This window comes from Podarcis melisellensis (genome assembly GCF_964234715.1).
Source record: "Podarcis melisellensis genome assembly, chromosome: 3".
NCBI lineage: Eukaryota > Metazoa > Chordata > Lepidosauria > Squamata > Lacertidae > Podarcis > Podarcis melisellensis.
In genome coordinates, this window is record NC_138530.1 from 46,725,066 (window position 1) to 46,740,178 (window position 15,113).

The 15,113-nt window shown below is 41.7% G+C and overlaps 1 protein-coding gene across 1 annotated transcript in view; it reads left to right on the plus strand.

Annotated features, from left to right (window-relative positions):
* The window catches only part of PCNX2 (pecanex 2), a 117,332-nt gene that overhangs the window by 47,540 nt on the left and 54,679 nt on the right, over positions 1-15,113 (plus strand). Inside the window, exons 16-20 of the mRNA XM_081906988.1 lie at positions 437-546; positions 2,729-2,825; positions 7,444-7,536; positions 8,758-8,908; positions 11,890-12,031. Coding sequence (XP_081763114.1) covers positions 437-546; positions 2,729-2,825; positions 7,444-7,536; positions 8,758-8,908; positions 11,890-12,031 — 593 coding nt within the window. The remainder of the gene's footprint in view (positions 1-436; positions 547-2,728; positions 2,826-7,443; positions 7,537-8,757; positions 8,909-11,889; positions 12,032-15,113) is intronic.

Below are 15,113 nucleotides of genomic sequence, written 5' to 3' on the forward strand. Positions count from 1 at the left end.
CCCATAAGGCAGCAGTTGTCTATATTAAGCAAGTGATGGAAGACACTGGTGTTTTATCGACTGTTTTGCACTTTTAAGTGTTTTAAGACTACTCCATGTCATTGTGCTGGAAGGGAAATGAGATGGATTCACTATAAAGTATTCATTGTTCCTCTGGGTCCGCAGGTTTGTAGGAAGGAAATCGGTGGTCGGTCAGTGGGGTGGGTGGGTAGAATCATCTGACTTCCTGTGGTTTTCCTTGTTTCTTTTGCTGCTAACTGCTGATTTGAAAAGCTATTGTGGTTTATATAAGGATGCTATTGTGGTTTATATAATTATGCAGTGTGTCGGAAACATCACAACTTCTCTCAGATTAGAATTAACAGTGTAATTCTTCTAATATGTGGTGTTACAGTTGAATTTAAGAACATTTCCCCACCCCCATTTACTCCTGCAGGAGCCGTGGGACGCTCAACACATTCCTGCATTGTTCTCAGCTTTCTGTGGCCTTTTGGTTGCCCTTTCATACCATCTCAGTAGGCAAAGTAGCGACCCGTCTGTTTTAATGTAAGTCATCAGCAAATCCTTTTATAGATCTTTGTCACTATGACTTATATTGATGCTCCTGTAAAATTAACAGAAATGGAATGATGTGGCTTTGATCTGTGTGGTGAGCATACCTGTGGGAGGAAAATCATTAGGAAAACCAGAAGCGAGAGGGTTCTTTGAGGTTACAAACCATTGTGCTTGATTGATTTTTGGTTAGATCCAGAAAGTCAATTCTTACATTTTTATGAGGGGGGGAAATAGCAGGCTTCTTTCTTTAGGAGGTCTTTAGGAATCTGTCTAGATGTGTAGATCCTGGGCTGTCTAGATCCATTAAGAGTGCATCTATATGACATGTGACTTGATCTTGACTCGCTGATCACAGTGATGCTCTGGGAAGCCCAAATCTGCACAGATTTTGTACAAGAATGGAATAAACAGCCATTATAGCTCTTTAAAATTCCCCCCAAAGTACAAACATGTTTCCCCTTGTTGAAAATGTACCCACTTTCCATTCATGCTTATTTACAAAAAAAGAAGCTCCTGCGTTTTACTTTTAAGTGAGGAGTTTTGTGTCCTTGAAATCTTTGCTTGCTTGCCTTGTACAGTATCTAATCTCCTCTAATACCTTTAATCACATCTCTGCAGTTCGAACTGCTCTTAAATATCTTGTTTGGGATTAAAACACTTATTTCTGATATTTAAAAAGCATCAAATATTCATGGACTAACCACGATTAAAGTGCATAATCCTCTTCCCTCCCCCAAATTACTTTGAACTAAATTAAAGGGTATTCAAGGGATTGCAAATGTTCAGATGAGATGCAGTGCCATAAAGATGAAAAAGAAGTTGGAACACAAAAATAAATTTGAAATTAGCATTCCCGCCCCCCCATTGATACAGCAGTTCTTAACCTCTTAATTATGACTGGTTGAAAGAAAAGAAACACTAACATTAAGTATAATTTTGCAAAACCCTTAAATCAATTCTCAAATTGTTTTCAGGTTATTTTCTCTAGTGCATTTTGCATATGTGCAAAAAATTTTTTTTTAAAAAAATGTAGGTGCTAAGGATGTGGGGGCAAACTCACACCTTGAAAATGATACTTATTTGCCTCTTATGTTGTGTTCATTTAACTCCTTTTTGCTCAGTCTCCACATACCCAGTTAACCATTGCACAAGAGAGAGAGTGGGGATGAAACTGTTGGTCCTGACTGCACAGACCCCATCTCTGCAACCCACTATGTCTCATGGCCTGGATGCTTGCATGGAGAGTCTGCTGTACCTGAATAGGCTCCCGAGACAATGCAGAATCCTGATCTTCCAGGTTTCTCATTTCATGGGGAACCTCAGAGTGGAAGGTCTTCCTCTCCCCATATAAACCATCCCAGACTCTGTGGTCATCATCTGAGACCCTTCTTCGTGTTCCTCTCCATGTGAGAATGGAGGGTGGCAACACAAGAAAGGGCCTTTTCTGTAGTGGCTCCTCATTTGTGGAAGGTTCTCCCCAGGGAGGTTCTCCTTGCACCTTCATTATATATTTTTAGGCAACAGCTGAAAGCGTTCCTCTTCAACCAGGCCTGATTAATACCTTTTAAATGTATCTTTGGGAAAGGGGGGTATTTCTTTGTTGTTATTGTTTTAATTATTTACTTGTGTTCTTACCTTGTATTTTATTTTGTGATCTGCCCTGTGATTTTGTGACGAGGGGTGGTAACTAAATTTAATAAATATAAATACAAGCTCCTTGTGGGTACCATTGTTGACTTTCTGTCCCTGACACACAGAGGGCTGCAGGAACAGTGACATGAGGCACATGGGAACCCAAAGGCTGCATCTCTGCTCTCCCCCTTGTATGATGGTAATCACAGTTGGGGGGGCAGGGAGAAAATAGCTATACTTGTACCTAGACCAGTCCTGTAGTGTTGGCCTGTTAGCCATGAGCAGTCACTTTCAGCCAGATCCTGAAATACCTCCGTGTGATGGTCTGTTGAGTGGTGATGATCTTCTGTCATGGGTCACTGTAGCGCATCAGAGACTGGGTGGGGCTCACATATTTTTGTAGTGGCTTCCCCTTGTTTTACCCAGACGAGTTAGAAAACATAGCCACTAATGCCTAGTTTGCCCTATAAATAGCTCATTTACAAGCTGTTATATGAAAATGTCCTAAATGAGGTTTTTTGTGTGTGTGTTTTTAAACCAGGTCTCTTATTCAATGTAAATATTTCCCTCACTTTCTGCATCAACATTTGGAAGATTCACAAACTGATCCGCTACCCGAGAAGATGAGAGAGTCAGTGGTAGGTTTCGTTTCTTTGTTTTTATGGGGAGCCCATGCAAAGGCGTCATCTGAAATCCCACAACCATGCTGTGATATTATTTCACACACAAAGTGTCAAGATGTCTGGTCAAATTATTTAAATCTCTAGCAGAGAAGCAAGTCTGGGGTAGAGCTGCGAATTGCTTCAGATGAATGACAGTGGAAGAAAGAAAGGCTTTAGGGACGACAAGGCTGCTTTCCTCGCTCTTAACTTCTCCTCCTTTGGCATGTAGACGGAAGTCGCTGGAATTCTTCAGTGCTGAGGGTGTTGCAAAATTGCATCTTGTGTGAATGGAAATCATTATGTCTTCCATGAGAAAATTAACAGAAGTTGCCTACGACACTCGTGGTTAAAGCAGGCATTATCCGGGGTGTTGATTAGAAACAGAACCTTAAAGCAGTCGTGTTGGGTCTCTGATTTTGCTCAGAACAGCAGTGAAGGCTGAAAGGGGTTCAGCTTTCCCTTCCTGTGCCACTTCTGCAATCTAAATTGCTCCTCCAGAACTGTTGTTAGCTCACTATGGAAAAAGCACATGCAGAATGTCGGTACCCGTACCTGTATTGGAGAAAGACCATAGATAGCTACTGATAGAGAGGCTTGCATGCAGAAGGTCCCAGGCAGCACTGGGGAACACCCTTATCTGAAACCCTAAAGAGCCTCTAGCATTCATTGCAGACTAGGGGGTAGAAATAGTGCAAGGCCCAAAATCACATGAGAATCCTTCAGGAGTAGAAAAAGCCCCCATACCTTTGCTCTCAAATGAGTAGAATGCTATTAAGGCACCAGGTGATGCATTGGAGGCGATGGGGTTTGGCAGCATGCCATTGCCCTCCTTGTGTGCGTGACATGTGAGGAGGCCCCTGGAAAGTTGGCTAGGAGGGTTTAGCGCCCTCAGGCCCCCAAATAAAAAGGTTCCCCACTCCTACAGTAGTTAGTTCTAGGCTAGAGGGACCAATATGCTAGTCTGGCACAGTGTCCTCTATTTTTCCTCACTAAGATTAGCGGGGAGGATTTTAGATGGAGAAAACAGGTGTGTCAACAGGTTAAGTCGCTTCCCTCCACTGCTGTATTAATAAAAATTGAAGGCCCCTGAGGATACTTTGCATCCCCTGCTTTGTTTCTTTTTAACTTCAATAATAGACACCCCCCACACTTCACACCCTTCTTTTGTCAACTTACAATCTGCTTTAAACTCACTCAGTGAATGCTACTACACGCCAACCCAATTGCCACAAGCACTGTGACATTCCAGGGGTTGTAGGTGTGCCTTAACCCAGCCAGGGCTTGTTTTCCTTTTGGACAAATGAGGCATAGCCAAGACTCTGGTGTCTTTAGGATATATGGCTTGTTTACACATAGATACAACCTGAACCTAGCCAGGCTCACAGCATTAGCACCCAAAAAGGTCCCTTCTTCTTCCATAGCTTTTAGCCTTTCACTCAAATGGACAGCAAGCATCATCATGCCCTGCCCCTCTCCAGTTTACATTTCTGCTACTGGTCTGAACCCTCTGCTTTTATCCCTTGAAGGATAAAAATGTGTTGTCCCGATTATTGATTTGGGGGTTATAGGTAGTGTTGTGTGTGTTTTAAATACTGCTATTGTTAATGTTTTTATATGCTGTTACTTGCCCTGGATCTGTTCTCTCTGGTGAAAGGTGAATTAAAAAGTAATATAATTATAATATTATAATATAATATAATATAATATAATAATAATATATATGTAATTAATGGATGATGCAGACCTACCACGAAGCAGCACGAGATAGCCACTTCAGGTAGCTGACATTGTTAGTTAAAGTAATTAAGAAAGTAAAGTAAAAAGTTGAAATATTTATTCCCAGAGGTAGGGAGAAGGCCTTGTGGGATTTTCTGCCTCAGGTACCAAAGTAGCTTGACAGCAGCTTTCAACTGCGGAGGTGGTTGCTACATTGCCTGAGGTAGCAAAAACTCTTGAACCAGCCCTGGATTCCTCCGAAATTAATTAAAGGGCATTTCTTGACAACTCTAACAGCTACAGAAACAATTCCTGCTCCTCTACTTAAGTTTGTAATAGATACCATTAATGGGACTGACACTAGCATCCAAGGGTTAGCAGAAATCCCCATGTCACAGCAGTTGCCTCATTTTGTGTTCATGAAATGATTTTTCTATTTATTCCAAAGTCCTGTCCACGTGGCAACTTCCTGCACTTCTGATTGGGTACTGTGGACCAGACAGGGATTGCAGAAAAGACCTTGGAAAAGGCATATTCCTTCCCCTGGCATCTTCAGACCCAGATTCAACCTTCAAGATATTTGTAAATCAAGCATCCCCTTAAGTGTTGACTATGGTGAATTGAACAATATTTTGCAGTGCCCAACCACACTTGAATATAACTTGGTTTACAAGTTACAGCTTCCCTTAAATGGGATTTATGTCCCTTGTGGCTTGCAGAGTCAAGCTGCATCAAGTAATATTGCTAAATGTTGAATTGAAGTTGGCATGTGAAAAAGTAATATAACATATGTGTGTTCCTGCCTATCTAGCCTCATGATTTCAGTTTGGTAATAAGGAATGTAATAGCTAACGTGTGTTGCACATGTTTGTGTGTGCACACACGGAGAGAGTATAGAATTATGTGGATGATATTTATTTTTAAGTTGGGTGCCTTGAAATCAATACCATTTGAGCTGAAGATAATTGCTCCACTCTTCAGGATGAATCTAGAGGGATTTACTATTTAAAATAAGCCTCTCTGATTCCCCTCCAAATTAGCAATAATTTAGCACTGCATTTTTAGTGACCTTTGCTACATTTTTGTTGCTTGAATGGCACTGTAACAATTGTCAGCCTTGGTGACTGGAATCAACAAGGCGGCTGCATTGGCTAATTAACCACTCAACTTGGAGAATGGAACTTCCTAGCTTTATAATTAATTTCATAGGCATCCACATGGTTGATTACTGCATTAACCAGCAGCCTAAGGGTATTCATGTGTGACATTCAAACTCTAACTTCCTTCCTGGACTGTAGCAGTAGTGGAGAATCACAGCTCCCAAAAAAAACAAAAAACAAAACAAACCACAATTAAATGCAAAAAGAAGAATTGCATAGTTCTCTCAGATTTGAGATAGGGTGGTATGAAATTGGCATTTTCTTTGTAGAAGGTTAGACAAAAGTCTAAACTATCAAAAATCGCAGCCCAAATCCCACCAGGCTCGTTTTTACTGGGGGGTTTTCCCCCTTCCTGTTATACATGTTCCAAACACAGTGGGCTGAATCTATAGTCACCCTGCTGCATTCACACTGTTGGATTCTGTTTTGCATATCTATTGGCATAACACCATGGATGGGAATGTGCATTACTATCTGATTTGTAAAGCAAATGAGAATATGCCTCTCACCAACAATATGCAATGCAGTAATGCAGTGCAGTTCTATAGTGTATCCAGATCGCATCAGTGGATACAAATTTCAGTGCAAATGTGCATCGCACCATATCCAATAAATCTTGACTCCAGTGGGAGAGAAAACAATGTTGTAGTTGCAAACCCTAATTGGTGGGCTTTGGTGGTGTTTCCAAGGGTGTTGGTGGCATACCTACTATTTTTATGCCGGGGGGGGGGGGGTTGCTTGTGTGTTTTTCTGCTTTTGGGCTTAACACATGTACAGTATAGAGGCCATTCGTTCCACTGCCAGAGTATACTGAATTCTTGAGACTATGCAATTGCTCTGCCCTTTTGTTTCCATTTTCTGTTGCTCTTCCCGACTGTCATCAAGATTACTAGATGTGGCTATACTTCTCTATGCTCATTAGAGGGCTGATATAAATAGTATTATTATTATATTACATAACATTATGCTTTAGGATAAATAAAGCAGCAGAGCTTCAGCCAAGGAGGCAATAAATAAGTGGTTCATTCGTGCTGTGCAGCTTTATCCTAACAGTTACCCTGACCCTTAGGCTAGGTTGAGAGAAAGTGATTAGCCAAGGGGAACTTTATGGCAGATTGGGGGATTCACACCCAGGTCTCCCCAACTCCTAGTTTGACTCCGCTCAACCCACTAAGCACTGCTCCTGTACAATCCCCATGCATTTCAGAGGTGGAGTGTGTGTGTGTGTGTGTGTGTGTGTGAGAGAGAGAGAGAGAGAGAGAGTTTCCTGTGTTAAAGGCAACTAGAGCAATACTTTGCCAACTTTTTTACCTGAACAGCAACTGGGGAATGCTTTAATTCAGGGCTTGTCAACATTTTCGGGTGACCCATGGGCATATTTTTGGGGTCCCAAGACACATTTGCAAACTGGAGAAGCTGTTGTGGGTGGCTCACACCCAACCAACCAACCAACCAAACACTGCAGTCTATTATGTTGGCTACAGCAGAATGCCTTTTTTCAAGCCCCATTTCAGCCTGAGGGGTTGTGGGGGGAGGGAACCCTGTGGGTGCCAGGGAAGGCCTCTGCCTGCATGGATGCCATGCTGGCAACCCCTTCTTTGAGCAGTGACTGATGTGAATTTCATTGCAAATGTCAACTTCTGAAGATGGAGTAGCTTCATTTAGCAAGTCAAATTGGTCTTAACTTGAGTTTGATCATTTTAAAATTATATTCACAGAGGGAAACCTTGAAATCAGATCTCATTGTGTGCTCCGTGGCGGCTGTGCTGTCATTTGCAGTCAGTGCCAGTACTGTTTTCTTGTCATTAGGGGTAGGTATTATAATTCCTTTCTTCTACATTATTTCCTAAGATATTGTCTCTGTTATTCAAAGCAATGAGATCTCATTATAGGCCATTATGGAAGACACATTAGCAGACGAAGGAATATTTGCTTGTGAGTGGTACTGGGAGTTTTGTATCACTTCACACATATGAAAATCCAGTTTTTAAATATGAGGTGTGATGCACTAAGATGTTTTTTGGCCATGGAGACACAAAGCCTCTGGTACAAATTGGCTGAGCTACTGTAATGCCTTGTAAAGTTTATGAGCATTCAGAATACTGAGAAAACCTGCCAGCTATAGGATATCTGTGACAGTCAGGCTTTCATGAGTTGAAATGAAAGGTTTTTGCCAAGAAAAGCCTGCCACAGTGTAAGGAGAGGAGGTTCCCTAGAGCCCTTGGCACTAGGGAGGAGTTGGGGGAAAGTCCTGTTGTGCTAGTGGAACTTATTGCACTAGATGCAGCTAGCTTATCTTCTAGCATTATGTCCAAATAAAGCAATTGTATGCAGTGTTTATGTGCCACTATGAGCAGTGGCCAGGTGACAGCGTCATGCACTCCAAGATCATAACCATTTCAGGTGATCTTCACATCTTGGCCATAGTGTGTCAACCAATTGTTGTAGCCCTTATTTTCTGACTTCCATTCATTTTTATCATGGAAGCAATTTCTATATACTGCCTGAAGCATTCCTTGCACTTCAGCCTTGTATCTGGCATATTCTGATTTTCTAGTGGCATTCCGTTAAAAAAGACACCTTCTGTGTTTTATGACCCAGCACAACGGACTCCTTAGGCTGTGAATGTGCAAAAAACCAAACAAACCCAAACAAAAAGCATGCGCGCACGCACACACACACAGAAAGAGAGAGAGAGATAGAGAGAGAGAACAAGTTTAGCAAAGGCGGGTGAAACACTACAGCAACCTTTCTCTTCTCTTGAACCAAAATATAAGTAGATACTGTGTAATAAAGCACATGGTAAAGAGTAACTGAGAGACAGGAGAGTTTGCTTTCGTTTCCTCAGTCCCACATCTGCCTGTACAAGCATATGTTTTCCAAAATAAAAATGGGCTAATGTTGAATGGAAACAGCAATACAAAAAAATCATGCGGTTCTTTTTTAAACTATATATATTATAGTACTTAATATGTTGTTTTTAAATGAGATTTGGTTTCTCTCCCCCCCCTTTTCTTCTCCTTTCAACTCAGCCATTTCTCAGCATTGTGCTTTATGCTTTAGCATGGACTGTGGGATTCATAACACACTACCTAATTCCTCAGCTTCGCAAGCACCATCCATGGCTGTGGATCTCCCACCCGATCCTTAAAAATAAAGAATACCAGCAGAGAGAATTAAGAGGTGTGTAAAAGCTTCTTCTTCTTTTTTTAAGAAAAAAGTTTTAAGTGACACTGTCTATATGTGCTTTACATTATAATGATTTTTTTTGTACATCAGTGAGAGTAATCGTCCACGGAACACAAAGGGAAATGAAAACAGGCAGATTGTGGCAAAGTCAATTGTTGGGTGCAAGAATAATAGCATATCAGGGATCAGGCAGAAGCCTCTCTGAATGTGCAGTTGAGACACCAAGAGGAGAGAGAGAGAGAATCTATCTGATCCTGAATTCTCTTTGGCCATTCCAGTGATATTACTCTAAGTGGACTCTTGCAGATAAATTTGTATATATATATGTATATCTCTTTTTTAAAAAAGGAGGTGTTTAAAAATTATTACGATATAAAAACCATACAATAAAAGCATTAAAAAGTTCAAAAAATAATATAAAAGCAAAAACATTAAAAACTTTAAAAAAGTCAATTAATTCCCCTGTGGACTCACTTCTGAATAGAACTCCCATGGATCATGTAAACACCCCCCCCCCAATTTTTCATTACTAATTCTTGTTAGATTGTTTCCCATTGCATTTAACTCAATTGTTGCTATGTATCTTTGAAAACCTCAAAATAAATATTGCGAGAAAGCAATGTTGCAAAATTGGATGCATTTTGACCTACCCAGCTCTTCCTTAGGGTATTCCTGTAAGCACATCAGGCAATCACCTTTGTGTGCAGAGCTGTTCCTGATTCAGGCGCTGTTAGTCAGATTGCTGCATGCGCTTGTGGGAAAGAAGCATAAGGAAACAGGTCAGGGGTGAAAGGAAGCAAGACAGGTGAGCGATCCCTCTTCCTGCTAAATTCGTCTACCCTCCCTCTGTGTGTGATGATCCTGGATCATGGCTTGTGTTTACCCTTGACTGGAGATAAGTAAAACACACACACAACAATTTATGAAAGTATATTTGAACAAATAAAATTTGACAATAGAAAGCAGCATTGCTGAATTGCTGAAACTGTTTTTTGTGTGTTTGTGTGTGGTTGCTTTTCTTTCTTTTTGTATATCCGTTCAGCATTTCGACTGCTGTCAGGGATGGTAATTTGCTGTTCTCTCAGTGACCTCAACCCACTAAGCCCTGCTGCTATGCAATTTCCTAGAGGCCTGGCAGAGATTCAGTAAAGAACTAATTGGCATAAACGGATATTGTGTTGTAGTAGTGGATGACAAGTTTCTCCCTTTGTTTAGAACAATCTTTACAACCTGCATCCTCTATTTATGTCAGCCAACTCACCTGAGCTCTTGTAGTTGTTCTGCCCTTTGACTTTAGTTTTGTCCATTTTATCAGGAAGCTATTTATATGAAGTCAGACCATTGGTCCATCTGGGTCAGTATTGCCTGCTCTGATTGGCCGCAACTCTCCAAGGTTTCAGGCAGGGAGTCTAGGTGGATATGGCAGAGATTGAACCTGGAACCTTTTGCATGCAAAGCAGGTGCTCTGCTGGGGAAGCTGTAGTCCTTCCCCTAGCTTCTCACAATCTTAGAAAGAAACAAGAACAAAAAACCCACTGCAGGCTGATTAATGAGTTTAATGCAGTATGTGCAACCCATAATTTTAAAATGCATCTCAGTGTTTAAATTTCTGGCAGAATTCTTTTTCAGTTATTTGGATGCAAAATAAAGTTTGGGTGGCATGAATATATGAGACTATGATTTAAATTTCCCGCCCTGTAGTGTCGTGAGGAACATTAAAATTGAGTTTTTAAAAAAGTCATATTGAGGATATTTTGGAATTGCTATCTTCAGCAGGTGGTGTCTGAAGACTTCTTTCCAGTTCTCCTGGAAATCTGTTGGCTAGGAGCCAGCTTGTCTTTGGATAACCCTCACTTTTTCTTTGCTCCAATTAAGAAACTTGCTGTCAACTTTTGATGGGTCTGTGCTTTAATCGCTCTCAATGTGTGTTTTTGACGTGTTTGAAGATAAGAACGTCAAGACAGTAGGTCTCGTCTGTGACCTCAGTCTCTTCTTGAAACCAATCCAACAACTAGATACTCTGCAGAGAAACATATTTATAAGACGCATTATTTAAATAAAAAAAAAGATGCATTATAATGTTAAGTGTCTTTGGCAGGAGGGTGTTGCATGGAAATATATTCACAGAACAATCTCTCTCGAAAGAGCATCTTTGATACCAAAATGTACTGAACAATTTATAGTTTGTTACAGTTTATTACAGAATGTTTTCATACTAGCAGACAAGGATTGTGATGCACTCCACCAAATACTTTATTCTTATACGGCACAAGATTCAACTTTGTTCCCCCCCCCCTCCAAGAATTCTTCCAAAGCCAACAATATTATCTAAGCTATGATTTGTGCCCAGGTTGGAAACCAAATGTGTTTCAAGCTAAGGGTGACCTGGCTCAGTTCAGAAGATAAAATGTTAAATACTAGAAGAAGAAAACTACCTGCAACCAATGTATCTTTGAACAAGAATTTGACTCTCTGATTTGAAATAGCCACCCCAGCTTAAGATGTGTTGGGTTTCCTGCCTGCTTCCCAACTGCTACTGCTATTGACCTGCCTTCTCTGATGTTTTTGCTGTTGCACTGCTATTCACATATAGTGCTATGGCTTGTGCATCCCCTTACTTAAGACTAGTTTTCTTCTGCAATTTTCTGTTGCTTCTGGAACGGCTGTTAAATCTGCATTCTTATAGAGCTCTGATCTAATTACACATGCAATACTGACCAGGGATCCAACGCTTAATCAACTTCTAGTTGCTCATATGAATCCAATGCCCCTTTGGCGTTTCACTTTGGTATCCTACCACATTTCGGATTTTGATGAGAGATCAACCCCCCCCCCAATCAGAGCCAATTTTGGCATTCACATTCCATGTGATAAATGAATAAATCAGCTAATGCCATGTGTGAGACAGATGAGCTATACCCTGTTATGCACGGCAAGAGTTTTGACAGAACATCATTTTGTTTTGAAATTTTCAGGTGCTGCCCATTTAATGTGGTTTGAAAGACTCTATGTGTGGCTTCAGTGTTTTGAAAAGTACATCTTGTATCCGGCAATAATACTGAATGCCCTCACCAATGACGCCTTCTCAATCAGCAAATACAAGAGGCTGACTCCACAGTAAGTTACTTAAATGTTGTGACACATTCTTTGTAGAATTAAGAGCTGGACAATATCATTTATGCATCTGGTCTACCATTCAGGCTTCCACAACTTGTGACCTGCCTCTCCTAAACTGCTGTCACCTATAGCAGCCATCATTTGTAACTGGAGAGGCACTTGATGTCTCTCCTGTCTCTCCCTCCAGGTTGGCCTACCCATTGGCCACATTGAGACCTTTGCATCAGATGGTGCAACAGGAAAGGCGATGGATTTATGTGCCCTCACCCCACTAACTCACCACTGTTTAGAGTTGTAGGAGTGCTCCTTTGCTGAAAGTGGGACTGTCCAGTGGGGCCTCTTCCTTGGAAGTGCTTTTCCTCAGAATGAGGTATGCTGAGTAAGGTGGCCTCAGAGATTTGTCTATCCCCCCACACATGGGGCCTTAGGAGCTCTGCTTCAGGCGGGAAAATGTCTTGCACTAACCCTGGCCATGCAGGCAGCGTGAGCCTGAACCTGGTGGGCTGCCATATGTGGCTGGAGGATAGCATTTGCTCTTCTCCTTGCCCTTCCTTCTTGGACTTCATTCTTCTTCAGGGATGCCAAACCCAGCAAGCGCTCTCATCACGTTGGAGCATGCCTGCCAATGAGTTCAGAACTCATCTTATCTGTGTTGCTTTCAAAACTGAAAGTACGGATGAGAGAAGAAGCTCTGACAGCCTCCAAAAGAGTTTCTGACATTTCATTCACATGGCAACATTTAGCTGATTGTTTGGAGTAGCCTTATCTCTAGCGAACCTAAAGATCTGCTTGAAGGGACATGGAGCAAAGAATAAGTGCCTTTTAGATTCATATCCACCGAAATCCATCCAGGCTGAAAATCCCAAATGAACGACCAGAGCACAACATGTATCAAGGTCTTGAAAATACTGGCACATGTCGCTCATTGGAAAAGACGTTCTGAAACCTTGTGGCTTGTTTTCATTTAATTTGAAGAAAGTGGCAGCATCACAGTTCCTTTATGAAACAATGAGTGCAGGATTTGCATCAATAACTTATCTCAGGAATGGGGAAACCTGTGGCCCTCTCGATGCTGCTGGACTCCAACTCCTGCCCTCCCTCACCATTAGCAGTGTGGTTGGTGCTTATGGGAGTTGTAGCCCAATAACTTTTGGGGGACCTCAAGTTCCCCATCACTGCTTTACCATCCCTTCTCTGAGGTGACAAAATTCCCACTTGGCTGATTTCAGTAGTAAACCCATACAGTAGTTTCTTTCCATGGATGAAAGGTGCCCTGAAAGTCCTAGTACATCCCTTTGGGAATGGGTCAGGCAAGCTTCTATTACAAAAGGAAATTGCTTGGTTCACTGAGGTAAAAATAGCTAAAACTGAACAGTGAGAAGGTTCACATTTGCAATCTTATATGAAAGTCAAGGAAGGGCAACCCCCTTCACAATGAACCCCTGTTTTCTGCTACCCCAAATGGTAGTTCCCTGGCCCATTTGTGCAAGAGGTTTGTGACCCTCTTCCATTATTTTCCACAGCAAAAATGGATCAATGTACAAATAAAGGTGTAAAACAAAGAGCACAGTGCCTACTAAAAGATAGAAGCAAGAATTCTGGGACGTTTGCCAACTACTGTATCTTTCTTTATGTTCTAATTTTCTAGTACTTAACAGTATGTTGACACCAAAACTGTTATAATGATTAATGATCTCTGAAAACATATAACGCTGTGCTTCCAGCAGGGAAATCAGTTTAATTCATGGGTACATCTTTCAGATATGTTATACATATACTAGATAAAGACACCAGCCTTTTAAATTGTTATTTATTTGAAATTTGTTCCAAAGGATTCAGGGGGAGTTGTGTTATACCATTTAATCTTAATTCTTTCAATAGACTTGTGTGGTTGAGCTGGGAAATAGTGACTGGCCCAAAATCACCCAGTGGGCTAAAAGGCAGAGCAGAAATTTGAATCTGCGTATCCTGCTTAATGCTGCCCATTGTGCTGCACTTTCTACTCTCCTCCTTTCCCTTGTAGTCCTTTCATGTGCCCCCAAACTCTGCTTTGGGACATTCCTCAACCCTCAAGCAGATTTGGGGGGCACCCAGGGAGGGAGAAGAAGAATGGGAAGTCACATCATGCAAGTGAAAGTCCGGTCACATGATAAAGTCTGGTCAAGGAAATTGCCGATGTTATCTCAGCGCCTCTGTCTATTATCTTTGAGAATTCTTGGAGAACAGAGGAGGTTCCTGCAGACTGGAAGTGGGCAGATGTTGTCCCAATCTTCAAAAGGGGGGTGGGGAGAAGACCCAGGTAACTACCAGCCAGTCAGTCAGCTTGATGTCAATACTAGGAAAGGTCCTAGAACAGATAATTAAACATTTGGTCTGTGATTACTAAGACCCAGTATGGGTTTCTCAAAGACATGCCAGACAAACCCAAAGAGTGCTCACTAATGGTTCCTCGTCATCCTGGAAAAAAGTGAAAAGTGAGGTGCTGCAGGGTTCTGTCCTGGGCCCGTTGTTGTTCAACATCTTTATAAATGACTTGGATGAAGGAATTGAGGGGATGCTCATCACATTTGCAGATGACACCAAACTGGGATGGGGAGCAAATGCTACTGAAGGCAGAATCAGGATACAAGATTGGAGGACTGGAGCTCAGTCTAAGAAAATGAATTTCAGTAGGGACAAATGCAGGATTTTACATTTAGGCACGAAGAACCAGCTGCACAAATATAAGATGGAGGACAGTAGTACATGTAAAAAGGATCTAGGGGTCTTAGTAGACCACAAGCTGAACATGAATCAACAGTGTGATGCAGCAGCAGCAGCAGAATGAATGAATGAATGAATGAATGAATGAATGAATGAATGAATAGCTAACTAATGCTATTCTAGGCTGCATCAACAGAAGTATAGTGTCCAGATCAAGGGAAGTAATAGTACCACTCTATTCTGCTTGCTTAGGGACGTGGGTGGCGCTGTGGGTAAAACCTCAGTGCCTAGGGCTTGCCGATCGCATGGTCGGCGGTTCGAATCCCCGCGGCGGGGTGAGCTCCCGTCTTTCGGTCCCTGCTCCTGCCCACCTAGCAGT